This window comes from Quercus suber, unplaced genomic scaffold (assembly GCF_002906115.3).
Source record: "Quercus suber isolate HL8 unplaced genomic scaffold, Cork oak 2.0 scaffold_653, whole genome shotgun sequence".
NCBI classification, from domain to species: Eukaryota; Viridiplantae; Streptophyta; class Magnoliopsida; order Fagales; family Fagaceae; genus Quercus; species Quercus suber.
This window is the reverse complement of record NW_027070094.1, coordinates 330,824-346,726: the sequence shown is the minus strand read 5'-3', so window position 1 is coordinate 346,726 and position 15,903 is coordinate 330,824. Positions and strand designations below refer to the sequence as shown.

At 31.1% G+C, this 15,903-nt stretch overlaps 1 protein-coding gene and 1 long non-coding RNA gene across 2 annotated transcripts in view; one reads left to right on the top strand and one right to left on the bottom strand.

Moving 5' to 3' along the window:
* LOC112005618 (pentatricopeptide repeat-containing protein At1g62910) overlaps positions 1-4,305 on the bottom strand; it is a 7,557-nt gene extending 3,252 nt beyond the window's left edge. Inside the window, exon 1 of the mRNA XM_024037911.2 lies at positions 3,153-4,305. Coding sequence (XP_023893679.2) covers positions 3,153-3,956 — 804 coding nt within the window. The 5' untranslated portion in view covers positions 3,957-4,305. The remainder of the gene's footprint in view (positions 1-3,152) is intronic.
* Positions 4,306-10,477: 6,172 nt separating this feature from the next.
* LOC136064259 (uncharacterized) lies at positions 10,478-13,956 on the top strand. Its single transcript, XR_010625916.1, has 2 exons — positions 10,478-10,593; positions 13,656-13,956. It is a non-coding gene; the product is annotated as an uncharacterized LOC136064259 (long non-coding RNA).
* The last annotated feature ends 1,947 nt before the right edge of the window (positions 13,957-15,903 follow it).

Sequence of the window (15,903 nt, the reverse complement as noted above, 5' to 3'; positions counted from 1 at the left end):
TATATTATATATAAGATTAGTTGGCCAAAACACACTTACCACACCACTAAGCTACTAATCAGGTATGTCTTAAGTTACATTTAAATATATATATATATATATATATATATATATTGGTTTGATTCTGTCGGTTTTAGGGTAAACAAATCCAGCATCGCCATCGAACCGAAAAGAAAAAAATTTGAAATTTAAAAACCAAAATCAAAGAAAACCAACCGAAATTCAAAATTTCAGTCAGTCCATTCGGTTTTTCGCACACCCCGAGTGAGAGTAGGCAATACTAGTCTTTCATACATTATACTAATAAGCTGCAATAATAAACAGTCAAGAAACCTTAAAACCATGGTTTTAATTTTTAAACATGTTTAAGAATTTTTGAAATAATATAAATCTAGAAATTGATCCTCAAATTCTCTTCAATTGGCTAACAACATGTGGTGTATCAACCCCTACTATTTACACCTCAATGTGCTTGTTAGGGCAGGTGTCTTTGGCTGCCTTAGAGAAAGAGAAAAACACTTGTTCTCTCTTTGCGACTATGTAGTGAGTGCTGGAAACAAGATTAATATTAAGTGACATTAGTGAGAATATGAGTAGTTTTAGTACACAAATTATTACAATTTTTTGGTTAATTTTGACGTAGTAGACATGAATGGTTAACTATTATTAAATATAGTTCCACTATTTTTTATCGTTCTACTACATCACAAATTGTGGCAAGAAATTGTTGAAAAATTTTGCAGTTCTAGATTTTTCGTTACAATAGTAATCATTAGCTTCTACTATTTTATTTTATATTAAGTTATTCTTTTTTTTTCTATATATTCAATTTTGATATTAGTGATTGGCTTGTACACTTATTACATGGAGGTATTTTTATAAATTGCTTGGGGTTTTTTTTTTTTTTTTGACGGTATACATTATACAGTTTATTGTTTACATTTCTTCAAAGAATATATATAACTAAATTATAAATTATAAATTTAGATTCTTAATGTGTGACTAATTCGTGAGGAAACTATTCACAATTGTTGTATATTTTAAGAGAAAATTTGCTTAAGATTTAGATGTTACTACTCAATATAGAAGTTGGACTATATACAATGATTTTTGAGTGATGGTTTAACTGTGTAAACAAAAAAAGCTAGAGTTCAAAATCCTTTTAGTATCAAGAAAGAATGTAGAGCACAATTTTGGGAGTTATAGCTTCTTTTTTTCTTTTTTCTTTTTTTTTAAAGAACTTTACTATATTTAGTTTGGCCCGAAAAACATTCTTCGCTCCGCCACTAAATGCATGTAGGTAGGACACATTTACACTTTTTTTAATGAGTGTACAAGCACACACGTTAACTAAATCCTTTAACTATTATGAAAGTCAGTCAAGTAGTAATCTATAAATGAAGGCCTCTTTATTCATGGTTTCCCTAAATACTACCGTGGCAAATAAACAGTCCAAAAACATTCCAAATCTACGTGGTGCATGAGTGCTTCATGGTTTTAGTTTTTATAGTTATATAATTGCATGGAGGATTAACACTTGGCTGTAAGTGATGCCCATATATGTTATATTAAGGTCTCAATTGGAGTTTTTCAAGATAGTTCAATCCAAAGATAAAAAGCCCTTGCCATAACAGGCTTTAACCTTTGAATTATCTCAAGCATGTGCCTATTCCAAATTGTAGTACTTCAATGGCCAAAGAGTTGCTAATCTATAGTTTATGGGAGAGGCTTAAATAGGATGTGCGGCTAAGTGAAGAAGTGCAAAGTTCTCAGGTGAGTGTCAGTCAAACAGGTGGCAAGAATGGAGTTTTAGTACTGTTGTGTGCTAAAAGTAAATATAAATTTGTTGCAGAAATAACAAGCAAATGCTATAATTTGAAGTTTTTTCACATCTGTTGTGTTGCAGTATTCGGGCAAGCATCTGATAGCTTCAATGACGAAGGGCTCAGCTCTCCACCTAGTAAAATGGAAGGGTAAATGCCAAGGCACCAATTTGAAATCACCAGCAACAAGTGAACTCACTTTCTGCCCAATACTTATGTCAGCATTGTCATGGGTTGAAACACCATTAGTCATTACATGAATAAGAACTAATGAGACTGAGAAAATTTCAAGTAAAAATAAAATTGGTCATGTTACCAACTGTCAACAGCAAAAATTGTTAACCAGAGATACTGTTGTGGAGTTGTATTAATGGGAGAGAACCAACAACTAAAAAGGATTCAATCCAAATTGACACAAAATAAAGATGAGTCATATATTTCAAAAAAATTTCCATACTACTCAGAATCATAAGTGATTGTCTTACAAACTTTTGGTAAACAAATTAACATAACTTGAGATACATACAAAACTGTGTCAATAGCATTAATCTTTTAAGCTTTAATCACATTTAGTGACTCACAGGAATTTTAAATCAAAGCAAGATTATTTGCATGGAGGAATTGCAGGTGGTGGAGTTCCTGGTGCAAAAATTGAAGTGTTGAAAGCTTGCAAGTCATTTGATGTTCCTTGGCAAACATCCGGGCAAAGATGCAGTAGCTGATAGAATTAACATTATTTCTGTGTCACTTGTACTTGGCTAAGCCCACCGAGAAGCTTCACGTCCAAGTACAAGTGATGCAGTACTAATGTGTGTGAGAGTTAATGCAAGATGGATTCTGCTCTTCAAGCTTGGCTTTGTTCTGGTTCACTCGCTTTATATCTTTGTGTTACTTTGTCAACATTTTCTCTTGTTTGGATCCATTGCGGTGATAGCGAATTCACTTGTGTGTGTGTGCGCGCGCGCGAGTGAAAGAGTGCAATATCTTGAATAAAGATATGAACAAGATATTGTAAACCTGTTATTGAACAAGATATTTTAGATCTGAACAAATAAATAGTTAGTGTCCAATTAAATTCTCTAGATTGCAAAGAAAACATATCTCAAAGCTGCAAATCAAGCCTTAATTAAAATACAACAGTTATCTTTTCTCATCAGCAATCACCACTCAAAAATTCATTTTTTCCTTCATAATTAGATTTGAAAATATAATCAGGTATAGATATCCCAGCCTCCATAGCGGCGATCATTGTCACACAAAACTTCACATACACACATAAAACATTCCTCAAGGGGTATGTTTTTGCGTGTATAAAGAGAGACAAAGTACCAAAATAGCCTCCCTCCACCGGCTGAAATTGCATAGGCCTTGAATTAAGGAATTGTAAGTGACAAGGTCCGGCTGAATGCCTTTACTCATCATTTCAGGTAAAAATTTCAAAGCCTCAGTTACCAATCTATCCTTACATAAACTATCAATGATTGTGTTATACGCTGTCAGATCAAGCTCAAAATTCCCTTCTTCCATCTTCCTAAGCAACCTAATAGCCATACTAGTCTGTCCAATCTTACACAGAGCATTTAGTATCGTTCCACAAGTAAATGCATCAGATTGATACCCTTTCTTCTCCATATCTTCTACCAACTTCACAGCTCCAGCAATTTTACCTTGAAAACAGAGACCCTTCACAAGGGTGTTTAGAGTAATAGAATCAGGGTGATAACCAAGTTTCAAAATTGTTGCTAAGACAGAGAACCCAAAATCTACTCGGTTCAAATGGCAGAAGGAGTTAATGAAAACATTGAGAGTATAAACATCTGGAGAGACTCCGAATGATTCGATTCGTTTAATTAGAGAAATGACTACTGGGTAATGCTTCAATCTTGCAATGGCTCCCAAAATGTGATTAAAATCGTCCATGGAAGGCAAAGGGCGCATGTGAAGCATTGTATCAAACAGGTGTAAGGCATGATCAACATTCCTAAAGCTTCTAGATTTGCACTGATCTCTAATAGATTTCAAGAATTGATTTTGATTCGGGTTTTTTTTAGCACTAGCAATACTAGCAGCAGAAAAAGTAGAATAACAATAAGAACGAAAAGAAGAGTGGGAAGTACGAAGAAGCGTACCCATTTTCGTGAAGATCCAGCAAACAATTCGGCAGCGGAAATCAGAACGAAACGATAGAGTTTGAGAATTGAGATAGAGAGAGAGAGAGAGAGAATCGGTTTTGAGGGTAATATACTGATCGGTGAGAGAGCATAGAAAACATTGGGGAAGGGGGCGGCTGAAATGTGGTATTTATCTCATGCTCCTAGCCTAGGGCTTTAAAAATGTAAATAGCAAAAAAGCCAGGTGAAAGCTTGAACTTTAGATCAGTTGGCCCAAACCCACTTATCTCACCCCTCTACTGATCAGTTAGGTCTTCAAGTTACATATATATATATATATATATCAGTTCAGTTCGGTTTTCAGGGTAAAAAAATCCAACATCACCGCCGAACCGAAAACAAAAAAAATTTGAACTTTTAAAAACCGAAATCAGAGAAAACCAACCGAAATTCAAAATTTCAGTTAGTCCATTCGGTTTTTCGCACACCCCGAAGTGAGTGTAGGCAGTACTAGTCTTTCATACATTGTACCTAATAAGCTGCAATAATATCAATCAAGAAACCTTAAAACCATGGTTTTTAATTTTAAACATGTTTAAGAATGGACTATCCTTCCATGACGAACTAGCAAAAAGAAGACGAGAGTACCAATGCAATATCAGAGAATATAATGAATGTCCAAATTTTGTTTATGTAACATATGTGTCAATGTGTGTGATATTTCGCAACTAAGCACTCCTCACGAGTACCCAATGGACAATAATTGTAACAATGCTCCTTAGTTAATAAATAGATCCTTTGTTTTATCAAAAAAATAATAATATAATGAAATTATATATATATATATATATATATAATTTAGAGTTACACCTTTTTTTAATGGGTTCAAGTTACACATGGTGTAACTATTTAGAGTTACACATTTTTTAAACCATTGGATTTAAGTTGATCTAACGGTCAAAAAAAGTCTCTCATTAATGCTAATATTCTAATTAGGATTTCATTAATTATCCCTCATTTATTATATTTTATATCTATCTCTAAACCCAAAATATATATATATATATATATGTATTATATTTGACTCTCTCTCTACGTTTCTCTCTATATCTCTTTCTCCTCCACCATTGTTGATAGATTGCCAACAGAAGAAAGAAAAAAAAAATAACTGCAAAACACTACATTAGAGGTTTGTGAGAAGGAAAACAAAAATGAAAACAAAGAGAAAGAGATATAGAAGGAAAACAAGTAAATGCAAACAGAAAGCAAGAACTTGCATTAATCAATAGAAAAGTTTCAACAGATTCTGACAAATGCGCAACTTTTCATGAATTTTCCCTTGGAACCTTTGAAGATTCCTTATATTTTTGTGCCCTGAATGTTGGCCAAACAGTTCTTCAACACAAGCTGTGCTATGCCAGTACAATTATTTGTGACATTGTAAAACTTTGTCCCTCTTGTCAATACTCATGAACAAAATGGCATAAATACAGTTTTAAAATCGTGATTTTTGGAAGGTGCAGAGATGGTGAATTTTGATATCTGTTGATCCAAAATCATATCTTAAATTTTTGATATGGTGATCCAAAATCACCATCAAATTAGATATTTTTTATATCTGGTGTAATTGTAAATCCAAGTATATTCTCTAAAGATGTGCAGAGAAGGTGCAGGTGTACAGTTTTAAAATCGTGATTTTGAGGAAGGTGCAGACATGGTGATTTTTGGAGTAATTGACAAGTTTTTGAAAATACCCAGAGTTAAGTTTAAGAGCATTCTAATTCTTGTTGTGAATTGCAAGATGGTACAAGTCTAGTCAAGAAATTCTCTAGCCTTAAGACTCTCATGGAAAGAGACCTATTTCAAAGATATTTTCGTGAGACTCAAAAAGAAAACTCTATAATATTTTTATTTTTCAATGATCTCCATGGAATGGCCAAGTCTGGCACTTTTTCTAGAGAGGTTTTACTAAAGGTTTTCAAACCCGGACCGTTCATTGAACCGTAAAAGGGAAAGGTTCAAGGTTTTTGAGGTCGAACCGAGGTCGAACTGTGATGACGTCATAATTAATTTAATAATTAATTAAAGCCTAAATATAGATACTAAATTTATAAAACTAGCAAAATTGACTAATATATCGATATATGTAAGGAAAATTTAATGATTTTCAAGCATATATTTAATAATTAAATAAGAAAGTTAATAAACTAAAATAATAACCATGAAAACATTAAAATTTATGATTAATTTTTGAAGTAAAGTTGAATACCTTTGAAAGATTTTAATTATAATTTTTTTTATTCCTTGTAAGAGATGGATAATTTAATTAAGTAGAATAAAATTGTGTTAAGTTGTTTTTATTTTAAAAAAAAAAAAATTGCTAAGGGGTTGGACTGCACGGTTCTCACTGGTTCGTGCGGTCCAACCCCGGTTTTAGGGATTCACAGAATTAACAAAAAATTCAGTTCTTTAGGTTTAAAAAACCGGTTTTCACGATCCGACTTTCCGGTTCGGTCCGGTTCTGAGAACCATGGTTGTACTGTGGTAGTGGGAAGGTGATTAAGGGATGTTGGGCAATAAATGTGAGAAAATTCAGTAAAAGTAGTTGACTTGGCATACAATAATTATGTATTAATGAGATAGCAAGTGGTAATTTACCACCGTTAGATCTAATGAGAATCTACGGTCTAAAAATGGTGTAACTTGAATTCATCTCTTATATATATATATATATATATATATATATACACACATACTTATATACTATTATTTAAGGGGCTTCTCTTGTTTAGATTTAAACTCCTTTTTTGATTTTTTTTTTTTGGAATTTACGGTATTTTTATTAAGGGAATTAAGCTACTTAGATGAGAATTAAGACTGATTGGTTTTGCATTTACGTGTGTAGGTATTGGATAAGATTCAATTCAACAAGACTCTTTCTATTTATGCATGTAGGTACTTATATATTATTCTTCTCTATTTTGGTCCAAGAACTTAATATTTAATGTGATTTTAGATTGCTAACACTTTTTTGGTTTTTGGGTTATAGATTTGGTGAACAATTTGGGTACAATTGCGAGGTCTGGGACCAAGGAATTTATGGAGCCATTGCAAGCTGGAGTGAATGTGTGCATGAATAGTCAATCTGGTGTTGGGTTTTAAGGGAATTAAGCTGCTTGAAGTGGTAATTTACTCTACTTTTTTTAGAGGGTATTATGTAAACAAGTTTTTCCATGTAATTTACGCTATATTTTTAAAATGTAATTTATGCCACTTTTTTTTAGAGGGTATTATTATATTTGATATATCACCCAATTTAAACCTCACATGAAATGGTTGTTATCTAAGAAATTTTTGTAAAAAAATTTCTTTTGTAACATAAATTATATTTATCATTTGTATAAATCAATGTGAAATTCAATTTACATTTTTTTTTTATAATTATTAATTTACTACTCTATAAAAAATGTTACGTACATTTTCTCAGTTTTAAGGGTAATTGATATCTTTGAAATTTAAACTCTTTTTAACTTTTGTTATGGATGTGTAGTAAGTGGCTAACTATTATTGATCCTTTTACCGTAAAATAAATATATTTGAAATTTAAACTCTTTTTCACTTTTGCTATGGATGTGTAGTAAGTGGCTAACTTTTAGGATTAAAACAGTACATGTAGTTTTTAAAATTTGAATTTGAAAAAAAAAATTGGTGGTCAAGTAATTTTAAACGTGGGATAGAACGTGAGATTTTTTTAATTAGTACATGGATAGAAAATGGGATTTTTTAAACATATAGTTTTTCTTTTTTTGATAAACTTTTAAATAAGGATAGAGTCACTCCAATTCCCCACATTAATCTTTTAAATTTCCCTAAATTTAGCCTTTTATTTTCTTTCAAAATCAGATATGTTAGTGCCTAAATATAAGGATATGGATGGAGAAGTTATAATAGTGGTTTTATAGTAGGAGCTTTTTTTTTTTTTTTTTTTTCAAAATATGGAAGAGATTTAAAAAAAAATAAAAAATAGAAGAGAAGAAGAAGGAAAATGTGAGATGTTTTTTTTTTTTTTTTTTACAAAAGAAAATAGTTTTTAAACATGGGATAGAAAGTGAGATTTTTTTAAATAGTACATGGGATTTTTTTAAATGTGTAGTTTTTCTTTTTTTGATAAACTTTTAAATAAGGATAGGGTCACACCAATTGCCCACCTTAATCTTTTAAATTTCCCTAAAATTTAGCATTTTATTTTCTTTCAAAATCAGATATGTTAGTGCCTAAATAGAAGGATATGGATGAAGAAGTTATAGTAGTGGTTTTATAGTAGGAGTCTTTTTTTTTTTCCAAAATAATGCCATTTGATATTCAATTATGAATTAAACTATCAAAAAGGGTTAGGATAAGTGTATTAGTCAATAAAAAAAATAAAAAATAAAAACAACAACAACAACGAAAACAAAGATATATCATCTATCTTAACATTTATTTAGAGATTGTTTTTGTTTAATGTGTAATGAGCATTGACTTTACTGTGCGCTTGTTGAGTTTGCAGCATCTTTACCTGTTTGATAAAATGTGTTTGAATTGCAATTTACTATTGTCATTTTTTTTTTCTCCCAAATTTAAGGTTAATTGGAGTGCAATTTGTTGGGTCTAAATTTGTTGAAATATTTGATTGGCTGCAATTGAATCTTTTCGTTTAGTGGAGCAAAAGAAACATTTTAGTTATATTTTCACTTTTTAATTAGCATTGTGTTCAGAGATTTGTAGCAAATTAGTGAGACAATGTTTTGACTCTTGGCAAGTAGTTACAAAATATCAAACAAAGTTTTTCACAAATTAACACACCCTGCAGTCCCTCTCTCATCCGTTTTTCTCTTTACCTAGCCCCTCTCATTAATTTATCTCTTCAACTCTGCCAAAACCTACAGTTTCAAACTCTTAATCTAATTCTCACTAGCATTAGCTGGTACTTTTAGTTTTTTCCCCCCCTTAAAAACCAATTAACAAACACAACGTTTTGGCTCTAAAAAGTTACAAATTTGCACATTTCATTATTTACGCTCTTCTCTCTAGCCCTCTCTCTAAAGCCCCAAAGCAACATTTTCTCATTCTACAACCCTTCCTTCTTACCTCTTGCCTTTTTCTGAATCTAGCAACGATTAAGAAGCATGAAGTTTGAATCCGAATTGTTTAAATTGGGGCTGCTGACAATGCTGCCATTGAAGGCAAGAGTGGCCTCAATGATCGCTTACTAGCCTGTCCATTACTCTAACCCAGAAGACTGAGCCTTCCTTCACAATGGTTTAAAGGATGCTCAACAGGTTTATAACTCCAAAGATCAAAACTCTTTTTTCCCTCTTTTTGTTTGGTGGGTTTCGTTGAAATTTGCTATATGAATGAAATGTCCTATTTCTGAACGGGGAATTTGAAAGCTTTTACATATTTTGTAGTACTACATAAAGCCCAATTTGTGGATTGCACATTTTCATAGTGTTGTTTCTTTTACATTTACTCAAATTGCTTGATAAAATTCTTAAGTGATGTTTTGTTGGCCTTTTCTAAAAATGGCATTTTCCATATAATATGACAAATGTTGCCAACAAACGTTTTTATTTGGATTTTGTTTCTCCAACTTAAAATGAATTACTGGCTTCTATGGATTGCATCTATTCTTTGAACTTGATTTTAGGTTTCTTTTGATTCTATTCTTTTAGAAAACGTGTACATTTTCCAAAAATACTTGCAAGACTTCTCTTTACAGCAACATTGGCTAGCAAAGTGCCAAGCAAGTCCAAAGGTCCACTGTTAGCCCTAAAAGCAAAGTCCAAATTTGTTTCATTTATTTTTTTATTATTTTTTTAATCTTGGGTCTCAAATTGTGTTTCTCATTGCTCAATTAAAATGTAGAATTTCAGTTTAAAGGTCATCAAGGCTGTTGGCCAATATTCTAAACTCATGGGCCTATCTGTTGGGAGCTTAATTGCTAGATGTAATGTCGCGGAAGCCTGAAGAAGAGCACACATGATGCTCTCTTGATGAAACAGAAACTAAACTGTCAGTTCCTGGGTAGTAAATCTCGAATCCACGAGGGGTTTCCCTGAATTTACAAGGAGGTAAAACTGGAATCCACCAGAAAAGAAAATTGACAAAATGTCTGTGCTTATTGATAATAGTCTGATTTGCCTCTGACGGCTACAAAACATATAAATACTGAGCAAAAATGTTTAAAACCCTAATTCGCACTAATTAAGCGATTAGGTGACAAAATTACCGAATTTTACCAAAAATGGCAAAATTGAGTTAAGCGCAGAATCATAAACTACTGACCTTAAGGGTCTTCCCAAAACAGACGGGACCTTATTCTGACTTTTAAACTAAAAGTTATTAAGGAAAAACAAATATTACTATAAATAGCAAAAACATTGTTTTCGGGGCCTTAATGAAGGAATTTGCCTAAAATTTGGCGACGTTCATGGCATCATGATTCTGGATCAGAACGCCGTTTCCCTTCAACCTGCCAAATTTCATGCAATTCCGACACTGTTACCTCTGATGGCCCCTACTGGCACCCCTCTTTGATCTTGCGTTGTGACTTCCTGCGCCCTTGCTGCTCCAAGAAGGCATGTGCTGTCTGTTCTACATCAAGATGAGATGAAACGGTAAGTGTTTTTTCTTGAATCATCTTTTTGGGTTGCTTTGAATAATCTTTTTCTTGATGAAATCCCTTTTAAATTTAATGTGAGATCTTTTCATTCAAAAAAAAATTTCCCTCATGTTGTGATAAATTTGAGTAGCTATACTATGGTTGTAAAAAATTTAATTTATTATGGAAAGTATTAATTTGGTTATGATAGAAAATTTCCTGATAATATTTATTTAAATCTAAAATTAAATGTTCTTTTTGTGTTGCATGATATATGTTCGATGAAATTCCTTTTAAATTTGATATATGATCATAAATCTGAGTAGTTATACGTATATTGCGGTTGTTTAAAATCAATTTATATGGAAATGAATAATTTGGTTATAACTATGGAGAGCATGATTCTTCCTTTACATATGACATAATTAATTTTCCTGTGATTGTAGACAACTTAACTACTTTTATGACTCCATGAACTGACTAATATGTCATTTACTTTGATATACAACATATTGTGTGCATATTGTTAATACGTTTAATTTTCTTTCTTGCTTGCTTTGTACTTCCTATGCATGGTTTAAATTTTTTTTTTCCTTGCTTGCTTTGTGTAATTTTGCTTTTTGTTGACTTCTTCAAATAGTAGTATTACCAACAAAATAAAGAAAAGAGAGAGAGAGAGAGAGAGAATCGAGGTTGTGGGTCATAATAGGTATGCTTTATTTATTTATTTATATTTTTAAATGTATTGTTGTGATTTTATGAGGTTATTCTGCCCCTTTGTAAACAATTAGCCATTTGCTCTAACCTGTAAATTTAGAATGATGTCCTGGGGCTATATAATGGTTGTTGGAGCATTAAAGCAAACTGCAGTGGCTGATGTTACAGCTTGAGTTATACAAATCACTCAATTTTAGCCTTTTGAAGATAAATAAGTATGTGTTGGTAGTCTTCCAAAAAACTCTGCCATTTCCTACCCAAACATTGACCCAATTGTATGTAATCGATGGTCTCCACGTTAGAAAGATTCCACTAATGGTAATGATAATGGTAACTACATTTTAGTAATATGCTCACAAATTGTTTGATAAAATTCTGCTGTTGTTTTTATTCTAATTTTTTTTTTTATTGTTTATAATTTACGTTTTATGATGTGGAAAGAAGCACCAAGTTCCTATTTTGATGTTGTTACTTATATATAACATCCATAGTCTATTGAATAATTTATGTGGTTAGAGAAACCGATTGAAGTGAATAAGAATGTATGATTTTCCCATCAATCTTGATGGGGCACATTATAGAGTATCTCTATTGTTGTTGTTGTTTCTCAATTGTGGTGTTCATGGAATTTAATCTAATCCAAAAGCAATATACATTATGTTCATGGCATTTAAGTTTTTCCCCCTTAAACCGTCAAGGTGCTTGAAGAATTACTTTGGCTTTGGAATTTTTTTTCTATTATTAAAGCAAAGTTACACTCAGAATTATATATGATGATCATTGTACATTTTTTTTGGCAAACCAATCATTAATGTAGCTGCAAGCAAATTAAATATACATGATTATTATTGAATTATAAAAAAAATAAAAAATAAAAAAAACTTATTGGATGCCTTTTGTGGAATACCTAGCAGATATAGTCATCTGTTTTTACTTACAAAATACTTATGGAAAAAAATACTAATAACAAGAGATATGGTTTTGTAGAGCCTAAGTAGTAACAGCCAAAACATACCCTATACTTTATGCAAGATTAGTTAATTGCAACAGATTAGGCAAACTGATTATAATTTGTTATTAATTGCAACAAAAGATAATCCTAACAATATATTTTGTTATTGTAAACTGATGGAAAAACCTAATAGAATTTTATAGTTCTATTCTATTTAGTCCAAAACAAAAACTAATTGAATCCACATACTTTTAAAAAAATGATAAAAATATGCAAAACAAAACCAATACAAACCCAAATATGTCAATTAACCAAATCTAAACTAAAATATCAGATAAATACAAGGTAAGTCAGGCCATCCTAACTAGTTAGTTTGATCTACGAACTCTTCTTACAAAACAGCCAAGTGTTTTATATGGCAAAGATCACTGTACAGCTGTAACTAAAAACTAATTGAGACATACCCCATACTTTAACCCAGATTAGTTAATTGCAAAATGATCAAATGTATGGGAAAGAGTCTTCCCTAGAAGATTGTAGAGAGCCTTTCAAACTCTATGTGCCGCTTGGTAAAACTTGGAAATTTCTTAAAGCCAAATAAACTATGGTATTGAATTGCTTTAGTTAGTGTAGAAATTGACCAAAAACCAAAAGCCCTTTCGCTTTATTCATGAACTAATCTATGATCCTCTTCAAAAAAACCTTGCATATGACCTAAGATGGTTTTCAGATTTCAGCCTACCCCAAAGAATAAGTTTTCTTGATTTTGAGGGATTTCAGTTTGGTGATGACTCTATAAATGAGAGTTTCAATTTCAAATAGTGTTTTTATATATGGATTACTTTATGTTGTTAAATTTGAGTTTGGTATTGATTCAAAATTTGTAATGGTTCATTTATATAAACCTGCCATGTTTTCTGAATTTTAGATAATTATTATTAATTACATGGCACACAATCACGTCTTATAGGATCTCAGTTTCTATCGCCTCATTTATATTGGCTCTTATTAGGAATTTTGTATTGATAGTGACATATTTTCCCCCGTATGTTAATGCAGACCACTCATCCCTGACTTATAAGACTTTTGGCTACTATTCGATTACAACTTCTAAATTAAATTGAAGGGTTAGGAAAGCCTAATTTTCCCTTTGTAGCTATTATTTACTTTGTAACTCTTTGTAGAAAATGAGTACAAGCTACATTTAATGCTTACAATAATTTTTTTTTTTTTAATTTCGATTTAGAGATTTTTATTAGATGGTTTTAAAGGAAAAAGAAATTATAAGCTATCTAACACTGATTCATGTGATTTAGATTTTAGATGGCAAAACTAATTTTGCATTTGTATGTGTTATTCATTTGGAATCAATTTAACATATATTTTTTTAAAACTTCTGATATGTCCAGGTATGCAAAAAGATCATCAACGGCTTGGATGCTCACAACATTAGACCCATAAGACTTTTAGGAGACAAAGCATGAAGTCCATAAACAAGGGTTTAAACTATTTGAATTTTGGTTTATTTTAGGATTATAAATATTATTTTGAGCTATGAATCTAAATTGTATGATGTTATGAAGAAAGGTATTTGTTTTTCCACTACTGTAAGTTTAATTTTTTTTCCCTTATTTAAAGTGTGTTAATATATGTTACTATGATGAAGTATGATTTGATTTACTTTTGATGATGTTAAATAAGAAAGAAAAATACTTTTGAGATGCTATAAAAATACAACAACAAAATTATAAAAAAATTTAAATAAAAATCCCGTGCATTTGCATGGGTTTAAAACTAGTTTAATTTGTTAATAGCAAAAGCTTGGTATGTAATGCGCTTGAAAGTTCTATAATCACTTGTTACTTGAAATTTATGCTTACATTTTCCATCTCCATGAATTTTTTTTCTAATTTTTGTTTTCTTAACTATGATCATAAGTGAAATTAATGTTTTTCTTGTTGCTGCATTTTATAAGAAGTTCATTTTGCTTACCCCTTTGGCCCTCCCCATGCCCCCCTGCCCCCCCAAAAAAAAAAACAAACAAGCAAACAAACAAACAAAAAGAAAGAAGGAAAATGAATGGTTAAGTAGCTAATGCACTTAGTCATAACCTTTGAAGGTTGAGGAATCAGTTGAACAATCTTACAATTATTACTTTAGATATAATGGAAGTGACAGATCCTCAGGTACACTTAAGTTCATCTTGTGTTACATATCTCTCTCAACCTCTCTTTTATTTATGTTCTGAAATTGCATGACTTAAAAGTTGAAAGAGTTGTTGAATTATCCCTTTCCGAGTTATTTTCCAGATTTCTAGTGCATATGTCTTCCATCCAAATGGCAAATTTCCCATGAAGCATGAAGAACAGGTGTGTGATGCCTTCTGATCAAGGTTATTAAAATTGGAATCCTACGTAGGATCGTTGAAGGTAGGTGGGGTCATAAATCGTAGGATCGGATCGTAAATCATAAGATTCTACATATTTTCATATTTAAAGCAAAAAACACTTTGATAATGACTTTGTATATTGAATAATCACAAAAATTATAAATTCATTCATAAAAAAACTAAGATTTGCATCATATGATGTAATTTGCATGTCATACATCGTTAAATCTATACTAACGAAACAACTATATTTAAATTTTGATCCAATGTATTTAAAAAAAAAAAGTTTAATTAGCAACCAAATACCAAAATATTTATCAAAGCACATGGAAAATATTTTCCAAGTTCTAAGTTCCAAGTTTTAAATTCAAAATAAGTTAGCAAATAGAAACTAGTTAACTACAATATGAAATCCAAAAGCAAGATGAATATTAAGGTGAAGTGAACATTTAATTATTCTCATTCTAAAGTTCTTATAACCACCGTCCAAAAGTCATCATCGTCCATTTCATCATCTATGTAAACATTATATATATATATATGTGTATGTATGTATGTATGTATACTAGAGCTGCAAAATAGATCAAGATACAATTTCATACTCAACTATTGAAGTTATACCACTCAACAATAATTAAAGAGCATGCTCAAAAAAATCAATCAATCAATATACAAATACAACCATTACTGATAAAATTATATATAAAAAAATATTTTAGTAATATTAGAACACAAATTAGTATATTGATCAAACAAATTTAACAACATTATAGTTTAAAAGGCAGCAAAGCCAACATCAAATTCTTCATTTAGAAATGATGAATCATTCCTTCATTTTGATTACAAGTAAACTAGAAACTAAAAAACATTTGCATAGGTTAACATAATTTTATAAAAATAAAATAAAAAGTCATACCATCACAACATGAAAAAATTAAAACCCTTAAAGCTTCATCAAAACAAAAAATTTATCCCATAAAAAAAAAAAAACCAAAAATTTATGTTTTTGCTAAGATCGTTAAGATCCCATACGATCCTATGATCCTATACGATCCTACAGTATCCTACATACAATCCTACCATTTTTACGATCCTAGTGCGATCCTAAACGTTTTGGTGAGGTGAGATCGTAAAATCGTGCGATCCTATGATCCTACGATCTAGATCAGAATTTTGACGATCATGCTTTTGATATTTATATGGAGAACTAATAATCATGGTAATCTCAATTTAAAGCAGTTAAAAGTTTCAGGTTGCTTTGACTGTTC